This window comes from Rhagoletis pomonella, unplaced genomic scaffold, assembly GCF_013731165.1.
Source record: "Rhagoletis pomonella isolate Grant_MI unplaced genomic scaffold, Rhpom_1.0 Rhpom_scaffold_00012, whole genome shotgun sequence".
NCBI classification, from domain to species: Eukaryota; Metazoa; Arthropoda; class Insecta; order Diptera; family Tephritidae; genus Rhagoletis; species Rhagoletis pomonella.
In genome coordinates this window covers 24,159,271-24,177,294 of record NW_023458566.1, presented here as the reverse complement: position 1 = coordinate 24,177,294, position 18,024 = coordinate 24,159,271, and the positions used below count along the sequence as shown (strand labels likewise).

The window sequence follows — 18,024 nt, the reverse complement described above, 5'->3', positions numbered from 1 at the left end:
TCTCAAAAATAAACAAATAAACATAAGTTGCACACAATATCACTTCGTAATGGCGTGCTATAGATATGACCGATACTGTATTGTTCTTAAAAGTCCTTAAAGAAAGCAACTTTTATTTTGTGGCACTTTCATCTTCTTTCCGGCACTATTTTCGAATACCATTAGGCACATTTGGAAATTTTGAAATTCCATCCCCGGTCTGAACGTAGTCGTGTGAGAGTTTGCAATGCAGCCGGGCGCCCAATTAGTTATCTATACATACTTACATACATATGTATGTACATAAGTACATATCGTCGATGTTTTTGCAAAACCGCCTATCTTGCGGCACTCAAATTTTACAAGAGAGCGAAAAAACGGGTTATTCTTTGAAGGCAGTGCCTTGATAGGCGGTACTTTCTCTAGCTATTATTTTACAAGTTTGTTGTTTTAATAACGATTTAACGATTTTTATGCATAAATCTCGATGACTGGAGTTCAGGGTTACCAAATCTCATTTTTGCCACAACGGCGATTTAGGCGGTTTGGCAACTGGTCGATAGGCGGTTATGCAAAAACATCGACGATACTTATGTATTTCTGTTTTCTACGACTATACTAACCGTTAAATGTGCGATACGCTGTGATTGTGTGCTTTGTGCTCTGCCCAAGTACACATTCGCACTCGCAAAACATTCGTATCATTTGATGCGAATATCGAATGTCGAATGTCGATTGCGAATGTGTAAAATGACATACATACATAAATAAGTGAATATATTTCTTGAATGCATTTTTTTTATTTTTTCTTTTGTTATTATAAAAGCTTATCAAAAACATTTGTTCTTGAATGAATTTATATTCAGGTAGTTTTCTTTAAGGAATCGGCATCGGCATCTGCCAAAAATCGGGAATCGGTCGGACTCTAGAAGGAATACTCTTTGGGATATTCAGGCGTGGATATTAGCTATCGTCAGGTGTTCAGTAAGAATGACATTTCAATGTGAAAAAGCAACCACGAGGTGTGTTAAAAACACAGGACTTCCTATTACCATTCAGGCCTAAGAGAAGGCATTGTTTCAGTGCAGTTTCAACCGCTGGGTAATTTTTGTACATAAGTATGTATTGTATTTTGAAGTGAATTGGTGTCATTATTTTTAAAATAGACGTGTTAATTTTTTTTTTCAACCAGCAATAAAATACTAGTAAAATAATTTTAGCTACATATTTTACTTGTTTATAGCGCATATTTTCGATTTTTCCGAGCCCTGGATTTTTTGTCCAGGTCATCAGATCTGCACCGTTCGTTCGATTTTCAAAAATGAGGTGTCAGATTAAAAGGCTTGATATCGTCGCTTCAGAGAACGGAAAGCGTATATTACAAAACACGGTTTTGAGAAAATTGATTTTGAAGTTTAAGGTCGAATTAATCCGAAACTATACGGTAGATTTTTGTAATTTTTGAAGGAGACGTAACTAGTCTTATTAGTTTTTATTTTCCATATTTTTAATATCTTTAAACGTTAATGAGAAAATTTAATTTTCAAGTTAAAATTAAATAAAAAGTATAACTTCAATAAAAATATTAAAAATAAAATGTTAATAATAATATTACAAAAAAAATGTTAATACGCCACAATAACATTGACTAAAAAAAGTAGTTACTTAGTTTACTTTCCAATTTTAATTGTTTCCATCGAATTGACGTAAGTTCAAACTTTTGCGATAAATACGACAAATGTCATGTGATTAAAATTATAAAAAGACTAAATTTGTATATGAATTTGTCGTATGTGACGTATTTTCAACGCGCACATACCACAAAAGGCATACCCAACCGTTAATATTATGCATGTGACATACGACAAAATGCACACCAAATATAAAAAATGGATTCCAGAAATCAAACAATTTAGTAAATCTGCATCCAAATCCCAAAATCGTTATTTTGCACATTCGACATCCATTTCCTGAGGCGACGACCTGTTTAATAAATCAAATTCAATTTTAAGTAAGGGTTTTACAAGAGTAATAGAAATATGTTCTTCGTAGTGGTGCAGAAGAAAGGGGTCTAAGAAGGTAGTAATTTGAAAATGTTAAAAACAAGTTATATGCAGTATTAAAATATGGGTCAGAACGAAAGAGAGCTACGAAAACTTTAGTATGAACATTAAAATTTTGTATTTGACAATGTTATTGTGGCTTATTAATATTTAATTTTTAACTAGAGCATGGGCACGGGACTAAATATTTAATCCCAATCTTGCCCGAAATTCGATTTTGAAGAACCGAACCCGCCCATTCCCGACGTTTTTCAGAATTGTACCGTGGGTCCCGTGGGTTCCGATATCTATCTCTAAAACAGGCTACAAACGGACAAGAAATTCAGACGATCGGTTGAGATTTCAACGTGTGTGGCGTGGTTTGCAAACCGATCGAAGGTTGACAAAAATTTCATGTCTTTCAAATTAATATTAAATAATAAAAATAATAATGAAATATCTGGCATCTTCCGATTATTTTGTTTTGGTTTGCTGTTCGTTTTCGTCTCAATAAAACAATCGGGAGTGTCGGCAAAGGATTTTGGTCCCGTCCCGCCCGCCATATTTTTACAGATCTTCCCGGCCAATTTTAAATCAGTACCGAGGGACCCGCGGGTCCCGCTATCTCGTTTATTTTCTCTATTTTCAACTAATCGCTTCCAATGAAGTTTGGGTGCAGCCAACTTTTGATTCAACTAATCGCCTCTAATATAGGGTTGCCAACCGTACTATAATACATAGTATTGTACTATATTTTGGGTCTGCGTACTATATACAGTTGGAATGCAAAAATACTATAATTCTTCAATTATAAATATAAATATATTTCAGTCATTTGTAAGAAATGTTTTAAAATGGATGACATGTATACTGAAGTATCAATACTTAAATAAATCTATATATTAATACGCTAACGAAATCCCATACAAATCTATTCCTCCCTGCTGCTCCTATGTTTCTCGACCAATTTGAATGACTCTTCTTTTGTTCGAAAGGCATTTCAAAGGGGAGGTGCCCATTTTGTTTGTTTTTTTTTCAGTAGGTGGAGTAGGAGTGGAGTTATTCTGAAAAACTTCATTTATGGTCCGATTTGCTTCACATTCAAAATACATATTAACAATATAAAGAGAAATACACCTGCAAAAAACGGACCAGATAGGTGGCTCCAAAGCCGAGTTATTCCAATTTCCGTATAAGCCTATGAATGCCTTCTTTGGTTTCACCATCTACTATCTATATATTAATACGCTAACGAAATCCCATACAAATCTATTCCTCCCTGCTGCTCCTATGTTTCTCAACCAATTTGGATGATTCTTCTTTTGTTCGAAAGGTATTATTTTCCGGTAGGTGCCCGATTTGGTTTCACCATCTATGAATTTTTAAATTATTTAACAGAATGTATATTACTCCACCAAACAGTATGTGTAAGCGAGCTAGACGATTAACAGGTGCTGGTGGACCTAAAACACTTCCCTGGCAAAATGAAAAAGTGTGTGAAAAGTGAAGTGGTCGAATTTCGACAACGGGGCGATACTAGTATACTTTAAAACAAAGGGTCCAGAAATCAAAAATGGCAACATTATTAAAAATACTTAGAACGATTTACCAAATTTACTTAAAATTATTTCGCTAATGCTCTCTATTCCTGCTACTTCGGCATTCACAGAGAGTTTTTTCTATTAAGATTTTGAAATGGTGAGATGAGAGAAATAAAGCGAATATCACACTAATAAAAAATGAACTTTTGATTTATAATTATTTAAATATTGACAGCGATAGAGCATATGATACTTTCAAAGAAATATATTTTTATATAGATGAAAGCATAAGAAAGAAAAAAGATGTACACTTAAAATCATTTTTACCTTTTCTTCAAAAAAATACTATATACATATATTTGAAGTGTACTATATTTTTTAATTTTTTTTTTTTCGCAAAAGAATTATAAATTTGTGAGAAAATGTTGGCAACCCTACTCTATGGGCCAGTTTTTCAGTGCGAATGAAGTACCTAACAAATTCTTTAAATTTTCATCTATAATTTTTCAGAACTTTAAACGAGATCGTATCAAAAGTGAAAATAAAAAACTGAAGTTTTGTATCTGCATAAAGAAAAAACTCTGTTGCCATACAAAACAACTAAAGTATGAAGCGGCACTGAAAACTGGTCAGTAGTTTAAACTTAGTTTAAATTTGAACTGAGTTTAACTAAACTTATTTTAAACTGAGTTTAAACCAGCACTGAAAAACTGGCCCTAAAATTGCCTGTAAAATCGCCTAATGCGAAAACCGTATTAGATGAAATAAAAATTGAACATCACACTACCTATAGCCTAAGATTTCCAGACTTAAGGGATTGTTACAAACAAGAACAGTATAACATTGGCGTACATATATACATACATTCATATGTATGTACATAGATAAATGTGCATGTGCGTATATAAATTGAGTTGCATATGGTACCTATGTATGTACATACATGTTTGTACATACTACATGTCAATAGGGAAAGCACAAAATATTGTGCATGAAACCTTATCACAAATAATACAAAACGTGGGGGCGGGAGGGCAGGCTTTTTAGGTATAATTATGTGGAATTTTTACAAACTCTGCTCTTATCATATTTATGCATATACTGTATATGTATATATAAATATATAATATACATACGCATTGATAACCCTGAATAAATAATATGCGAATAATTGTTACAACCAGGATAACACATTTTATACAGTAAAGACATGTCTTCCTTCAGATCCTTATTAGCGGATGTGAGCAATATTAATTATGTAGACACACAGTATGTACATACATACATGCATCATATTGCACTTTTTATCAGAATATTATGTACTAGACTTTCTATTAATTCTTTAAATATTCGTGGACTCGTATCCAATATTTCACTTGTAAATTCCACTTTTTTGCACGCTTATCGCTTTGATTTTTCTCTAATTCGTTATTTTGCATTACTTTTACTCGCTGTTACCTCCGTAAGGAAATTCTGGTGATTAATTTTTGTTTCATTACACTCTCTGCCTTCACTTTAGATTGCTGGAATTGTGCAATTTACAGTCATATGTCATATCGTAAACAATTTTACTCCCTCCAACTCCGGATCCACAATCCCACCAATACCCTTTACCTCGAAATTTTATTCATTCCGTTGTTGATTGATTTACATTCGCTATCGTTGGCAATAACCCATATTTAAATCAAATACTCATAAATCCACAATAACATTTACTTAATTCACTTTTCTTAGCACAAAATATGAATAAATACACCATACACCAATAAAATCAACTCATCCACTTTGCTGCAAAAAATTAACTAACAAAATAGCGGCGAACTCGAAGGTAGAACGAATAGAGATGGGTTACTCTGCACTGAGTTACATAGTGAGCTTCGCCCAGAAAAACTTGCACGTTCAGACTCATCAAAGCCTCGTATAAAAAATTGAGACTCAGTAGCACTATTCATACAAGACGTTACTATTGTTAAACTATGTTCACATATCAATATTATCTCAAACAAAGCTCGTTTTTTAATCACCCCGTTTACACAGGCAAATCTCAGATTATTAGCCGTCAAATTTGTTGTGCTTGTTATTCTCACATCTCAAGGAAAAGTTATGTTTCTTCTCTGTGCCACCGTGATCACGTTTTTCTGCTATAATAAGCAATATAAATATATTTTAACTTAACATTTTATTAAAAATGCCTTTACAAACCTCTTTTACTTGCTAGCGTACATTTTTGTTTACTTTTACATTTGGCGTTTCTCTTCTCTTTCGCAAAAACAATCGATAAAACTAGGATGGACACCGAAAAGTTATCGGTTAAATCTGAGATTATTTTATAATTACAGATTAACAAGGGACGAATTTTATATGGCTAATCTCTTGTTATAATTACAGATTAGGGTGTTAAGCTCGAAAATGAGGATAATCTACTTATATGTGAACCCAGTATTACCATATGTTAAGATTCATCTCCAAAATGAAGACTTATTTTCCAAATATGTTAGAGTAATCTTAACCGATAAATATTAAATTTAAACCAAAATTCCATATAAAATATCTTCACTAAGAAGACATCTGTCAGCACTTGAAGATTTTCAATGTGGTGTCAACAGCAAATGTGGAAGGGGTACTCTGTTAGATTAATTTGAGGAGAGATGGTTGGTTATGTAAGGCATGATAATTGATAGTCAAATAAAAAAAAGGAGAAAATATATATTGTAAGTTTTCGTTTGTGCGCCCTTCACGTTTGCTGTGACTTCAATATCAGTTGTGCAACCCCACACATTGACAGTGCTACCCAAGGCGCATTTAACAAAATGGTGTTGGCCGTATATAAGTAAAAAGTTACACTAACAAATTATACGCTGAGGTCCATACTTTCATTGGTATGAGTTACAACAAACACATCATTTTGACGTAATGGCCTCCACGGCGAAAAACTCAGCTGTCGCCCCAACACCACCTTGTTTAATACACCTTGGTGCTGCCGTAGTTCCACAACGCGATGTACTTACAAAATGAGTCATAATTCTATTGGGTTAACTCATTGATTTGCTAGAGTAATTGAGCAAAGAAAATTTGCTAATTACTAAGGGGGGGTTAACTCAGCAAATTTATAGGAGTTGACTCAATGACCCCAATTCACTTTAAGGAGTCAGCTCATTCAACTAACTCATTTGACTCTTTGTATGTTACTCTCATTGGTATCGTAGACTCGTTTTGAGGCATAAATGCGGCCGTTGAGGTAAAACAAAACATTAGATTGGGCGTGGTCAGCTCCTTTCTACTGATTTGAAAGCTGTAAATGCTAGGAGGAGGGTAAAGGTGGAAAATCCTATGCAAATCGATGCATTGATGTATGCCCTTCGATGCATCGAAAAATATCGATGTAGATTTCGATGCATCGAATCAAAGAAAAACATCGATGTATTTTTGCCACTGACATTCCTAATGTGAGCCCTAGGGCATCAACTGAGTTACTGATTTACTTTTTTTTGGATAGGGAGTCTGAGATTCCGATTCACTTATGGGAATCAACTCAATAACTCATCTCTGAGTTGAGTTACCCATTTCTACTAATAACCCCCGCTGCGAATGAACAATGAACAACACCAGTGTTGCCTGCCAACGAGTAATTTTTGTACCCTTTTTGCCACGGCGAAAAGAAGAAGAAGAAGCAATTTGTTTTCGCCGTGTTTATCACCCTATACTTAAGGTAGTGCATTCCAGTGGCGTCCGGTAGTGCATTCCAGTGGAAGTTTTTTGATCTATCCCTGTTCTGACATTCATTCTTGTTTTTTAGCTTTCCTTATTATTCTGTTTCTACTGATTCTTTGGTGCTATTTTCGCATTTTAATATTTGTTGGAAGTCCTTGCCATTTTCTATATATAATTGAACCCGTGGTATATTCTGGATATATTGAAACGATTTCGGATTGATACTTCATTTAGGCCGAACGATGGAACAAGAAAGTAAAAACCAGTTAGACGATGTGCAGCGGCAGATATTCGAGAGAATTGCCAAAAACGACGTGGATGGTTTTAAGCAGCAGATAACCCAACTAAAAGGTTGTGTGGATTTTGTAGACGAGGATGGGATGACTCCGCTTCAGCATGCTTGTTGCAAGGGTAACAGAGAAGCTGTGCAGATACTGTTAGACATGGTGAGCGCAACATTCCATAGTGCACGTGCTGTGTTAATATTTTATGTTTTCAGGGTGCTGATATAAACTTTAATAAACACGGTGCGGACTATACACCACTGCATTTTGCAGCTCTATCAGGCAACACAGAGGTGTGCCGTTTGATTCTGGATGCTGGCATAAATCCCAGCAGATTAAACAGCGTTTCACGAACAGCGTCACAGATGGCAGCTTTTGTTGGTAATCATTCCTGCGTGGAAACGATCAACAACTATGTACCGCGAAAAACATTAGAGTACTATACAAGACCACAAGGCCAACTTAAAGAGCCATTGATACCCCCGGGACTGTTGGATGCATTTCATCATTTTATCATAGAAATTAATTTACATCCAGTGCGCATTGCCCTTAATTTACAATCATTAGGTCTACTTAAAAACTTGCCGGGATTGAAAAAAGCTCTGGAGTATATGTGTGAAAAGGAAATGAAGAAAGCGAATGATGTAAATGAATTAATGGCTTTTAAATTTCACTATCTTCGGTGGATTGTGTCAGAGTTAATGCGATGTGAAGAGCAGTGTAAAGCTCAACGGAAAGAAAAACCCACTGAAGGAGATGCCGGAAAGCACGATTTTGTGGAGTTATTCATAAAACGTGTTCTAAAAGAGAATAAAGTTGGTCAACTAGACTACCTAGAGTTTACTCTACGCGATTGTGTGCGAGAGTTCCCTTTCAGGGAATGTACAGTCTTTCGACAAGTGGTTTCGCAATTGGCAGCAAAGGATCCGCAACCAGCATTATTGGTCTTTCGCAATGCTGTTAACGGTCATCGAGGTTTTGCGGTAATAATTCTTTAAAATTTTACAATGTATATGTAAATTCGTGTCTATAAAAGTGGTATTTATTCTATTTTATGTATAGGACGAGACATCTTATTGTAGTTCGTGTGGAAATGAAAAACCTGACAAGAAATGCTCGAAATGCAAACAGGTAAAATATTGCGATCGTGAGTGTCAACGTTTGCACTGGTTTATGCACAAAAAGACATGCGCTCGACCTATTTCCAATGCATCTACTTCGGCCAGTACTTCAGCTGTGAAGGAGTCAATCGACACACTTGAATTACAGGAGGAATTATCTAAAATTACCACCAGCTAAACAGATTTTTAGGAACCCAACATATGAAGTTTTTGGTACCTTTATCCATTCGTATTCAACCCATAAAATAGAACACATTGCTGTAAAAATTTGACATACCAGACTATAAACGAAATAAGTCTTCAGTCATCTTCAGTTCATAGAGTCAAATAAAAAATTTAGATACATATAAAACTATAGAGAAATGCATTTACTAAACTCACATATGAGGCCATAAGGCCAAAGGAGCATATATACAAAAAAAAAAAATTTAGTGTGCGAAAGAAGGATCTGTAAAAAATAAATGAGGTCTTTTGCTAAAAGGTTCATTGCACCTACATACATATGTATGTGATGCAACATATTATAGTAAACTAAAGGGGCGTGCCTCAGGCTATTCGGTACATTAGAGTGGTACGATACGCGATGTGATAACCGAATCCAATTGAGCTGGATATACATATGTACATACATATACCAGTTTAGTAAGTGCGACCCAACAAACGTTAAACTTAAAACTTTCCATATAGTTGATTGCCACTCTGATGAACAAACAAATCGCTTGAAGAAAGTCATTTTTTAGTTTGGGTTTCCGTGCAGGTAGTGGCATTAGAGCAAAAACAACATTTACGTATATTTTGTCGTTCCTTCAGGTATCTTAAGTGTAAAAAAATAGTCTACACACAGTGGGCGTGTGAAATACAAAAAAAAATTAAAATAAAAAAAGAATGACATACAAAAATCTAAAATTGGCTTTCTTTTTTTTGTTTTTGTACATTATCCCTGGCCATAATTTCTTTGTTTGGGAACCGATTGTAATTGTTGTTGTTGTTGTCGTAGCGGCAACAAAGCCCCGCCCAGATCGGCTAGTATCTCAGTCGTTGTCGTCCCAAGAAGCGTGCAGCCTCTATAGGGTCTGTCCACAGGGACAGAGGCGTTAGCTTTGTGGGGTTTTCCCGGTGCATCTCCATCTAATCTGCTGAGGTATGATTTCAATCTGCTGTAGTAGCCAGAGCGGGGTTGGGCTATTGTGGTCCTAGTCTCCCGAGGCAGACGAAGCTCCGTCTCGTCTATGTAAGGTGGTTGTTTACCCAGAACGGCATTCACAGGTCTGCAGCCTACGTAACTTGAGATTGACTCCCTATGAATGCCGCTCAGGGCCTGTCAATATTGCGACGGGTCCAGAAGTTGCTTTATGAACCTGTGAACTTCGTCCGTCAGTTCGTATAGATGCTTCTGGCATGCCTTGGCGGGGGCTCCTCTGTAAGCAAGTGTCCAGTTCTGTGGCTTCCCACTACAGCCGGTTCTACGTACCGGAATGACTCGGGTTTTACCCGACCAAGGGCTGTTGTTTCGGCGATCTAACCCCGTTTAGGTCGGCGAAGTATCCCAGAAGTGGTTCGCCCATAGGACTACATTTGCTACGTATTCTTCTGCTCAGGGCTGGCATCGAGTCAAACCCAGAGCCAGAAACTTACACCTGTTGTGTATGCCAAAGACGACTACACCACAACTCCCCCCCGCGGCGGCTTTGGCCCCCGGCTGCTCAAACAGAGCAGCCTTCGCGGCTAACCCCAGTCCACCTGAGCAGCTCAACACAAACACCACAGTACCACAACACAACAACACAATAGACTACACCACAACCACAACAGACCACACAAACGTACCACCATCCACACGCCGCCGCCAACAACTCCTGGTTCCTCCCACAATCTGCACGGTATGTGCAACATCTGCCTTTGCTGGTGCCACTTTAGGGCATGTTCAGGTCTGCGCACCACGCGAGATTGGACGAGGAACTTCGAGGGCCCGTGTTGCTCTGCACCACCACAGGCCGGCATCCTCCACAGCAGCGCACACAGCCAATGGTGGCAGGGCAACACACATCCCTCACACCCCGCACAACAACACGTCTCCCGAACCACATGAAGCTCCTTCAATTCAACTGTAATGGACTTCAGAGCAAAATCCAGGAGATTACCGTCTTCATGGGAAGGCGTGGTATATTGATAGCTGCGGTCCAAGAGACGAAGTTGCACAGCAATTCAACGTTTTGCGAACCAGCTGACCCCAGCGAAGCATCAGCGGGGTTTCCCTAAAGTGCACAGCACAACAACAGCACTTAACGCCATAAACACTCATATAACACGTAGCCTAAATCGCAACCGCCCCTGTGAGAGAACTTTTTTAGTAGCGTTGGACCTGCCAAAGGGGTTGTCCGGGGTGGTGTCCTATCCGCATTCCTATTTAACTATTATATTTCCAAGCTCCCTCAACCAACGCTGAAGATTGTTCGATAATGGCGTCTAAGAATGCAATTGATGAGTTGTGTACGAAAGTAAACGAATATCTCTCCAAGCTTTCTTGCTTCTTCACTGCTAGGAGCCTAACCCTCTCCCCTACAAAATCCTCTGCGACCTTGTCCACCACCTGGATGAAGGAGGTCAGAAATTCACGTCGATGATACACCAATCCCAACTTTGAAAAACCCCAAAATGCTGGGAGTAATCTTCGACAGTCTGCTCTCCTTCTCTGCGCACGCAACCGCTATTGTCAACAAAGTCCAGAGCCGCAACAAGGGCCTCAAGTCGCTAGCCGGAAGTACTTGGGGAAACGTTGCAATTGGCCGGCCGGTTTTAAATTACGCAGCACCAGTGTGGTCGCTGGGGACTAGTAGGACGCAGTGGATGAAGCTGCAGACGACTCAAAACACTGCACTTCGGACAGCGACGGGATGCCTTCTGATGTCGTCAGAACACCACCTGCATGACGAGGCGAAAATGCTCCCCATAAAGGAGCACAACACAATGCTCTACAAGCAGTTTTTAGTTGGGAGCCACAGACGTGGTCACCCAAATAGACAACTGCTTGCAGAAGAGCCCACGCCCAGGCACGTCAGGAGGCATCTCTATGAACTGACGGACGAAGTCCAAAGGTTAAGTAAACAACCTCTGGACCCGTCAGCTTATCGACAGGCCCTGAGCGGCACTCACAGGGAGTCAGTCTCGAGTTATGTAGACTCCAAACCTGTGAATGCCGTTCTAGGCGCACAACCACCACAATAGCCCAACTTCGCTCTGGCTACTGCAGCAGGTTAAACTCATACCTGAGCAGATTAGGCGCAAATGTGCCAAATGAGCGTCGAGCATGCGGAGAGATACCCCACGACTCGAAACATCTCTTCGCATGCGCGGAAAACACAACAATGCCGATTGTGTCTGCACGCTTGATAGGGCTTCCGTTAGTTGAGCTGAGACTGAGATATTAACCGGTCTGGGCGGGGTTGTTGTAGGCGCTACAAAAACAACCACAGGGTGGTATCCTTTGATGACTTGTGCTCGAAAGCAAACGATTACCTCTCCGAACTTCTTCGCTCGCTTCTTCAATGCAAGGAGCCTAACCTTCTCCCCATGAAATCCTCGGCAACCCTTTTTACCACCAGGACGAAGGAGGTCCGACTACAGCTGGGAACTCACGTCTATGGCTATGACAAAGAAGTGTTGTTGACAACATACGAGGCAATGGCCTGTTTCAAACTATGCAGCGCCCATGTGGTCGCCGAGTACTAGCAGGACGTATTGGACGAAGCTACAGACATGCCAGAACACGGCACTCCAGACAGCAAATGGATGCCTTCTGATGTCGCCACAGCACCACCTTCACGACGAGGCTCAAATGCTCCCAGTGAGGGAGCCAATGAGTGCCCGGAACTCGGAGAGAGAGGAGACAATAATTGAGGGACAAACCGATATAGGCAGGGTTGAGTAGCCACTTCAACAACAACAATAACATAATTGATTATGTTGTGAAACATGGTAACAAAGACGAGAAATTAGTAGCATGCTACAAATTGGTGAAAAAGGATGCCAATATGGATTCACTAATGTACGGAAACTTCAAGCTTGGTGTTTGTGGTGATGATTACAAGAAAGTGATGAAGACTGAGTTATGACCAGCTAAGGTGAAAAATGGTGCCATGAACCCGTGAGTGGCCAGAAGTGATTCTTGTGCGGTCGGTTCAAATCGCAGCTCACAACGTCCGGATATTTATATCCACGTATCCTCTGGGTAGCGACCAAGCACCACTTTGGGAGCGAGCTAAAGTGAGAAGGCGTAAAACCTCGCGTGCACTGGGTTTGGGTCACGCCAAGTTAAAACCACGCCCAATGAAAATTCAAACATGCCCCGAATGAGACCCCCTTGTTTTGATGACGACCACGGCAAACGTCAGTGCATTACGTTTTTTTTTCAAAAGGGCGGGAAACAACCGCAGCAAAATAAGTTGGCCCATTGTATATGCTCCCATCCTCAGCTTATAAAAGTTTTTATAAATTTATCGAGTTATCACTGCTTATCGAATTTTATCGTGTTAACATAGTGTAACGACATATCGAAATTTTTCGATAGCTTTCGAAAAATGTGGAGCTGTCAAAATTAAAAATTTATAAAGATATGCACACATTTTTGAATTATCGAAATTTATCGAGCGCTCGAATTTCACAGTTATCGAGATTAGTCGAGTTATCGAATTTTGTTTAGTTGTCTGATTATTAGGGCTCGGATTCATATGCAAATGTATGTTTTTTTTGGGCATGTTAAAATTGATATAGTTAAGCTGTCTTTACGAATCACGAAATTTCCTTTAACATGGCATTCAATCGTCAATGCATATTATTGCATATTTCGCAGTAAATGTTTTTGCATATTTATTGCACCTAATTTAGTATATTTTACAACAAATGCATGTGGTTTTTGCATATTTTTTATTTACAACCATTTAAATTTGGTGCGAAATCTTTTGCAAAAAATTTCATATAATTTTTTCTTAAGTATTCATCACAAAACAAAACAAAAAACAAAATTAAACAAACTTCGCTCAGACTTACTGCAAGAAGATAAAGACGCCCCATCAGTATACACTATCCGTAATAGGCTTAGCGCAAGCATGGGCGGGTAGCACGCAAAATCCCTTAAGTTGGCCATGTTAATATGAAAAAGAGGATGAATTTTTACGTGGAGCATGTCCTGAAGCCCAAAGAGTTTTGGTATAATGTCTTATGGACCGATGAGTCGATGATACGACTCAAGTATTTACGACAAATTGTCCTATAAGTGTACGGTTCCTACCGTTAAGGCAGTAGACAAAGGTTTATTGGTGTGGGGATGTCTCTGTGCTCAAGGTACGGGCGATATAATCGTTTTGGAAGGAAAAGTTAATGCAGATGTCTATATAAAGATCCTAGAGGAGACGGCTATCCCCGAAGGGAAACGACTAATTGGTGACCATTTTGTATTCCAGCAAGACAATGCACCTATTCACACCGCAAAACAGGTTGTGGAATATCTCTCCAAGGAAAATATAACTATTTTAAAATGGCCACCGCAAAGTCCTGACCTCTCTCCAATAGAGAACGCTTGGGCAATATTTAAGATTCGTATTGCTGAAGCAGCGCCTCAAAACTTGCGACAGTTGAGAGAATGCATAATTTCAAATTGGAAAAATATTAATCCAGAGGAATGTCGTAAGCTTGTAGACATCATGCCCGGATCGACTTGCAAAAATGTGGATATTAACTAAGTTGGAAACTTCATTTTTTAAGACTTTTCGTAAAAGTATTTTAAGTTTCCAGACCCGGCAAAGAAGTCTAAATTTTGTTTTTTATTTTTAAGTAGTCGTTTTGACAATTTATATTAAACCTTTGAAATAAACAGTATATTTCTTTTGAAAACCAACATATATTAATGCAATTTGTGTTTGAGTTCGTATACCCACATTGGAAACTAATTTTTTCCACACACTATATATATAGATATATATATACTTTGGATACTTTGGAGAAAACCCATCGCTGGTATAAATATTCAAAATTTTTTGGATATTTGTAACTCCAATGCTTTTCCAAATGTTCATCACGTACTTAGAAGCATAGCTGTTAAAAGGTAAACCTTATACGACTGCCGCGAATGAAAGAACGTTTTGAAGTTTGCGCCGCCTAAAAGCTTACATATGTACATAGTTGAGATCAACTATGATAGAAGATCGTCTCAATGTGCTAGCTTCTCTCAATATTCATCGCAATCTGGATGTTAATGTTGACTCCTCGGCGAATTACATTTTTGAAAGCAGAATAATTTAGTAAATAATGCATCAGGAGACTTTTCTTCGATATTCTTGATTGTTGCGAATGACTTTACATACATTTTGCATGTTCATTATCATTTAGAGTTTGAACGTGTACGCGGTGTTACTGATACATATTTTGAAATACAATTAATTTACACCTATTGGGAGAAAAACTGTATTCATCTAAATCGATAATCGATGTTTTCGTTTACACTTGCGACAGAGTTGCCCTGGCTTCAGTTTATCAAGATTATTCAGTGAGAGTATTGGAGAAATTTATCAGAAATGTGTAAACGAGTTTCCATACAAAGTTTGACAGTTGATTAAAGTTTACACAATTATAAGGTTATACGGTTTAAAATGCGTTTTGTCACGCATTTTTTCAATGTACCTACGGAGCATTGTCCAACAATATTCCTAGACCGCGTCGTGCAGATAGGCGCAACACTTTCTGTGACACTTGCTTCCAGTGAACGGTCGGTCCTTCTTAAGCATAAATCGAAGTTACGAAGTAAAACTGGTTAAAAAAGATTAAATGGTTTAGCTTTACTTAATATCCACAGAGATATAGAAGTTACTAACAAGGAAATATTGAATACAATTTTTTCTTTTAAAATAAAAAAATTAATTTTTTAAAACCTGCATTCGCCCCTAATGTACACACATACAATGTACATACACATATATGTAAATTCATATTTATTCAGGTTAGAGACTTTACATATTTACAATTACTGCATACATGAAACTTATTTCCTAATCATAATAAGTACATATGTATGTACATACATAATACACATTATGCATGTATGTATGTATGTATGTATGAAAGAGCATTCAACACTTTTGGAAAAATTCACAAGCGTGCTCCGTTTGATGGGAAGGGCCGAATCTCTTCAGAAAGCCAATATTGCCGAAATGCTAAAGTTATTACGCTTCGCCTTTTGTGATTCCGTTCCAACTTCGTTGCGAGGTCTGCTTGCTTCGGACAATATCACAGCAGAATCGGCAACATTTTGCTCCTCATTTAAATGTGGTGCCTCTGTGGTGGACGCCTCCGTTGCATGCGTTGTAGGGGGGAAAGTTGTTGCGACCTGAGGTAAATGCGCTAAGAAATGTGAGGATGGCAAATGCGTTTCTGGATAAGGCTGATGTGGCAGCGGAATCAGCAAAGATTGCATTCCATTTACTGTCCCGACAACGGCAGGATTGACGTGAGCCGTGGCGGCAAAACAAGTGGCTGCCGCAATATCTAGTGGCGAAGGACTTAAAAGCTGCGGCTGCATATACTCGCGCTGGTACATTGCCATCGCCGAGTAGATAGTAGCTTCGTCATGGTAAGGTGAGCGAGTTCCACAGCTATGCCAGTTGGAATAACTTTCGTCATCGCTCGATTCAATTGAGCGACAACGTTTTGTTGTTGGCGAATCCATTTGGCCACTTGTCACGCTGATGCGATCATCTTCGAGGCTGGCTAGTGAGCTCTTACTGGGACTAGGCGGACTGTCGCTCACTTCCTGTTCATCACCACTCAACGCACTTAGCTTACGTTTGCAGCGCGATTGACCTGTTTCGCGAAATCCTTTAGCGAATGGGTTGTTGTCAATCTTCAACTTTGTAATACGATCATTCTGAAGAGAAAAAACAAAAACAAATAACACCAGTTAGCCGAAATGTGACACTGTTTATGAACATACATACATATGTAAATATGTATGGATATACGCATGTATGAATGTACATTAGGGTGGCTGCTATTTTGCAAAATAAAGTTTATAAAGTAAAACTCAACATCCTGTAAAAAATAACGATGGAAATTGTATTGAAAATAAAAAAAGGTATTTTTCGCTTATGTTTTATTGAGTTATTTTCACTATGTACGTTATATTTAGTTCGCGGTAAGAAATAAACTGGGATTTTCTTAAAGCCAATTTTCTACAGTTTACGAGAATTTTTTTAACATTTATTTTCTATTGGAAAATATTATTGAAAATGTTATATTGGATAACGTTAGGGCATGTCTTGAGTCAATCATTCTGTCAAATCTACTTCAGTTTCTAGGATATGTTATTAAAATTCAAATTTAACGACGTCACATTTTATAGTTAAAGCCCTTTTGAGTATTTGAAAAAATATATATTTGGTCCAGAACGATGCATATATTCCCACTGTGCGGTTTGGCGACACTGAGAGGCAGCAAAATCTTTTCGCCCGCCTAATAATTGTCCTGACGGAAGCGTGTACATGTACAAACATACATATGCGCACATGGACTCACCTTTGGAGACTCAAACCAAAGCAATGGCGTCAAGTTTGTCGCCTCGATTCGCTGCTAGGGGTCTGTTTCAATGCCAAGTGCTTGTCGGACTCAAGTGGATCACAGCCAGTGGCAATATAGTGCAGCGCGTACGTACATACTTATGTATGTATGTATTGCAAGTAGTATGAAGACGAATTTTAAGAGATCATTGGCGTACTGTCTGCGTCAAATATATGTAGACAAAAACAAATACATACATATGTATGTAAATATGTATATATAGACAATCTACGCACTTAGGCACTGTGGGCCCCTGCTGCGGCATTGTCTCCAATATATGTACATATGTATGCATTTTCATTTGTACGTGTCTATGCACGTACATACGTATGTAACTATGTATGAATGGAATAATAATTCAAAATCTCCCAGGATAAGGGGTTACACTTTAAATTGATATGGAAGACATACAAACCTGATAGGCAGTTACTGCTACGAACTCCGTCTCTGGAAAAACGAAAGCCTTCTGCGGGGCCCAAGGTAGCTGCGTGAGGTCCGAGGTGCGAATGATATGCAGACGAGGTTGATATTTGTGCATACTGGCGAGCACAATCTGCGTAAGCAAATGGACGAGTTTTTTCATAAGAGGAATCGGTACATTTAAGTACATACGTATATATGTATGTATGTATGTGTGTGCATTAGGATGGCCCTTAGTTATATGGAGAAAAATAAAAGTGTTTGGAATCTCGGTCTCACCCCCTAGAAATGTGTGAATAGCCTAAAGACTAAACTATACAAA

The 18,024-nt window shown here is 38.4% G+C and overlaps 2 protein-coding genes across 2 annotated transcripts in view; one reads left to right on the top strand and one right to left on the bottom strand.

Moving 5' to 3' along the window:
- Positions 1 to 18,024, bottom strand: part of LOC118747385 (T-box protein 2-like) — a gene marked incomplete in the record, with an annotated part of 75,114 nt that overhangs the window by 24,137 nt on the left and 32,953 nt on the right. The window contains 1 exon segment of the mRNA XM_036481435.1: positions 17,806 to 17,835. Within this exon segment, the coding sequence (XP_036337328.1) occupies positions 17,806 to 17,835 (30 nt within the window).
- LOC118748170 (ankyrin repeat and MYND domain-containing protein 2-like) lies at positions 7,354 to 9,033 on the top strand. The gene is made up of 3 exons (XM_036482522.1): positions 7,354 to 7,719; positions 7,773 to 8,540; positions 8,620 to 9,033. The coding sequence occupies exons 1-3, from the start codon at positions 7,516 to 7,518 to the stop codon at positions 8,854 to 8,856; spliced, it is 1,209 nt and encodes a 402-aa protein (XP_036338415.1). The 5' UTR covers positions 7,354 to 7,515; the 3' UTR covers positions 8,857 to 9,033.

Coding starts and splice junctions, on each gene's coding strand:
- LOC118748170 (XM_036482522.1), top strand. CDS start 7,516: ATGGAACAAGAAAGTAAAAACCAGTTAGACGATGTGCAGCGGCAGATA. Junction 7,720..7,772: donor TGCAGATACTGTTAGACATG/GTGAGCGCAACA, acceptor TTATGTTTTCAG/GGTGCTGATATAAACTTTAA. Junction 8,541..8,619: donor ACGGTCATCGAGGTTTTGCG/GTAATAATTCTT, acceptor TTTTATGTATAG/GACGAGACATCTTATTGTAG.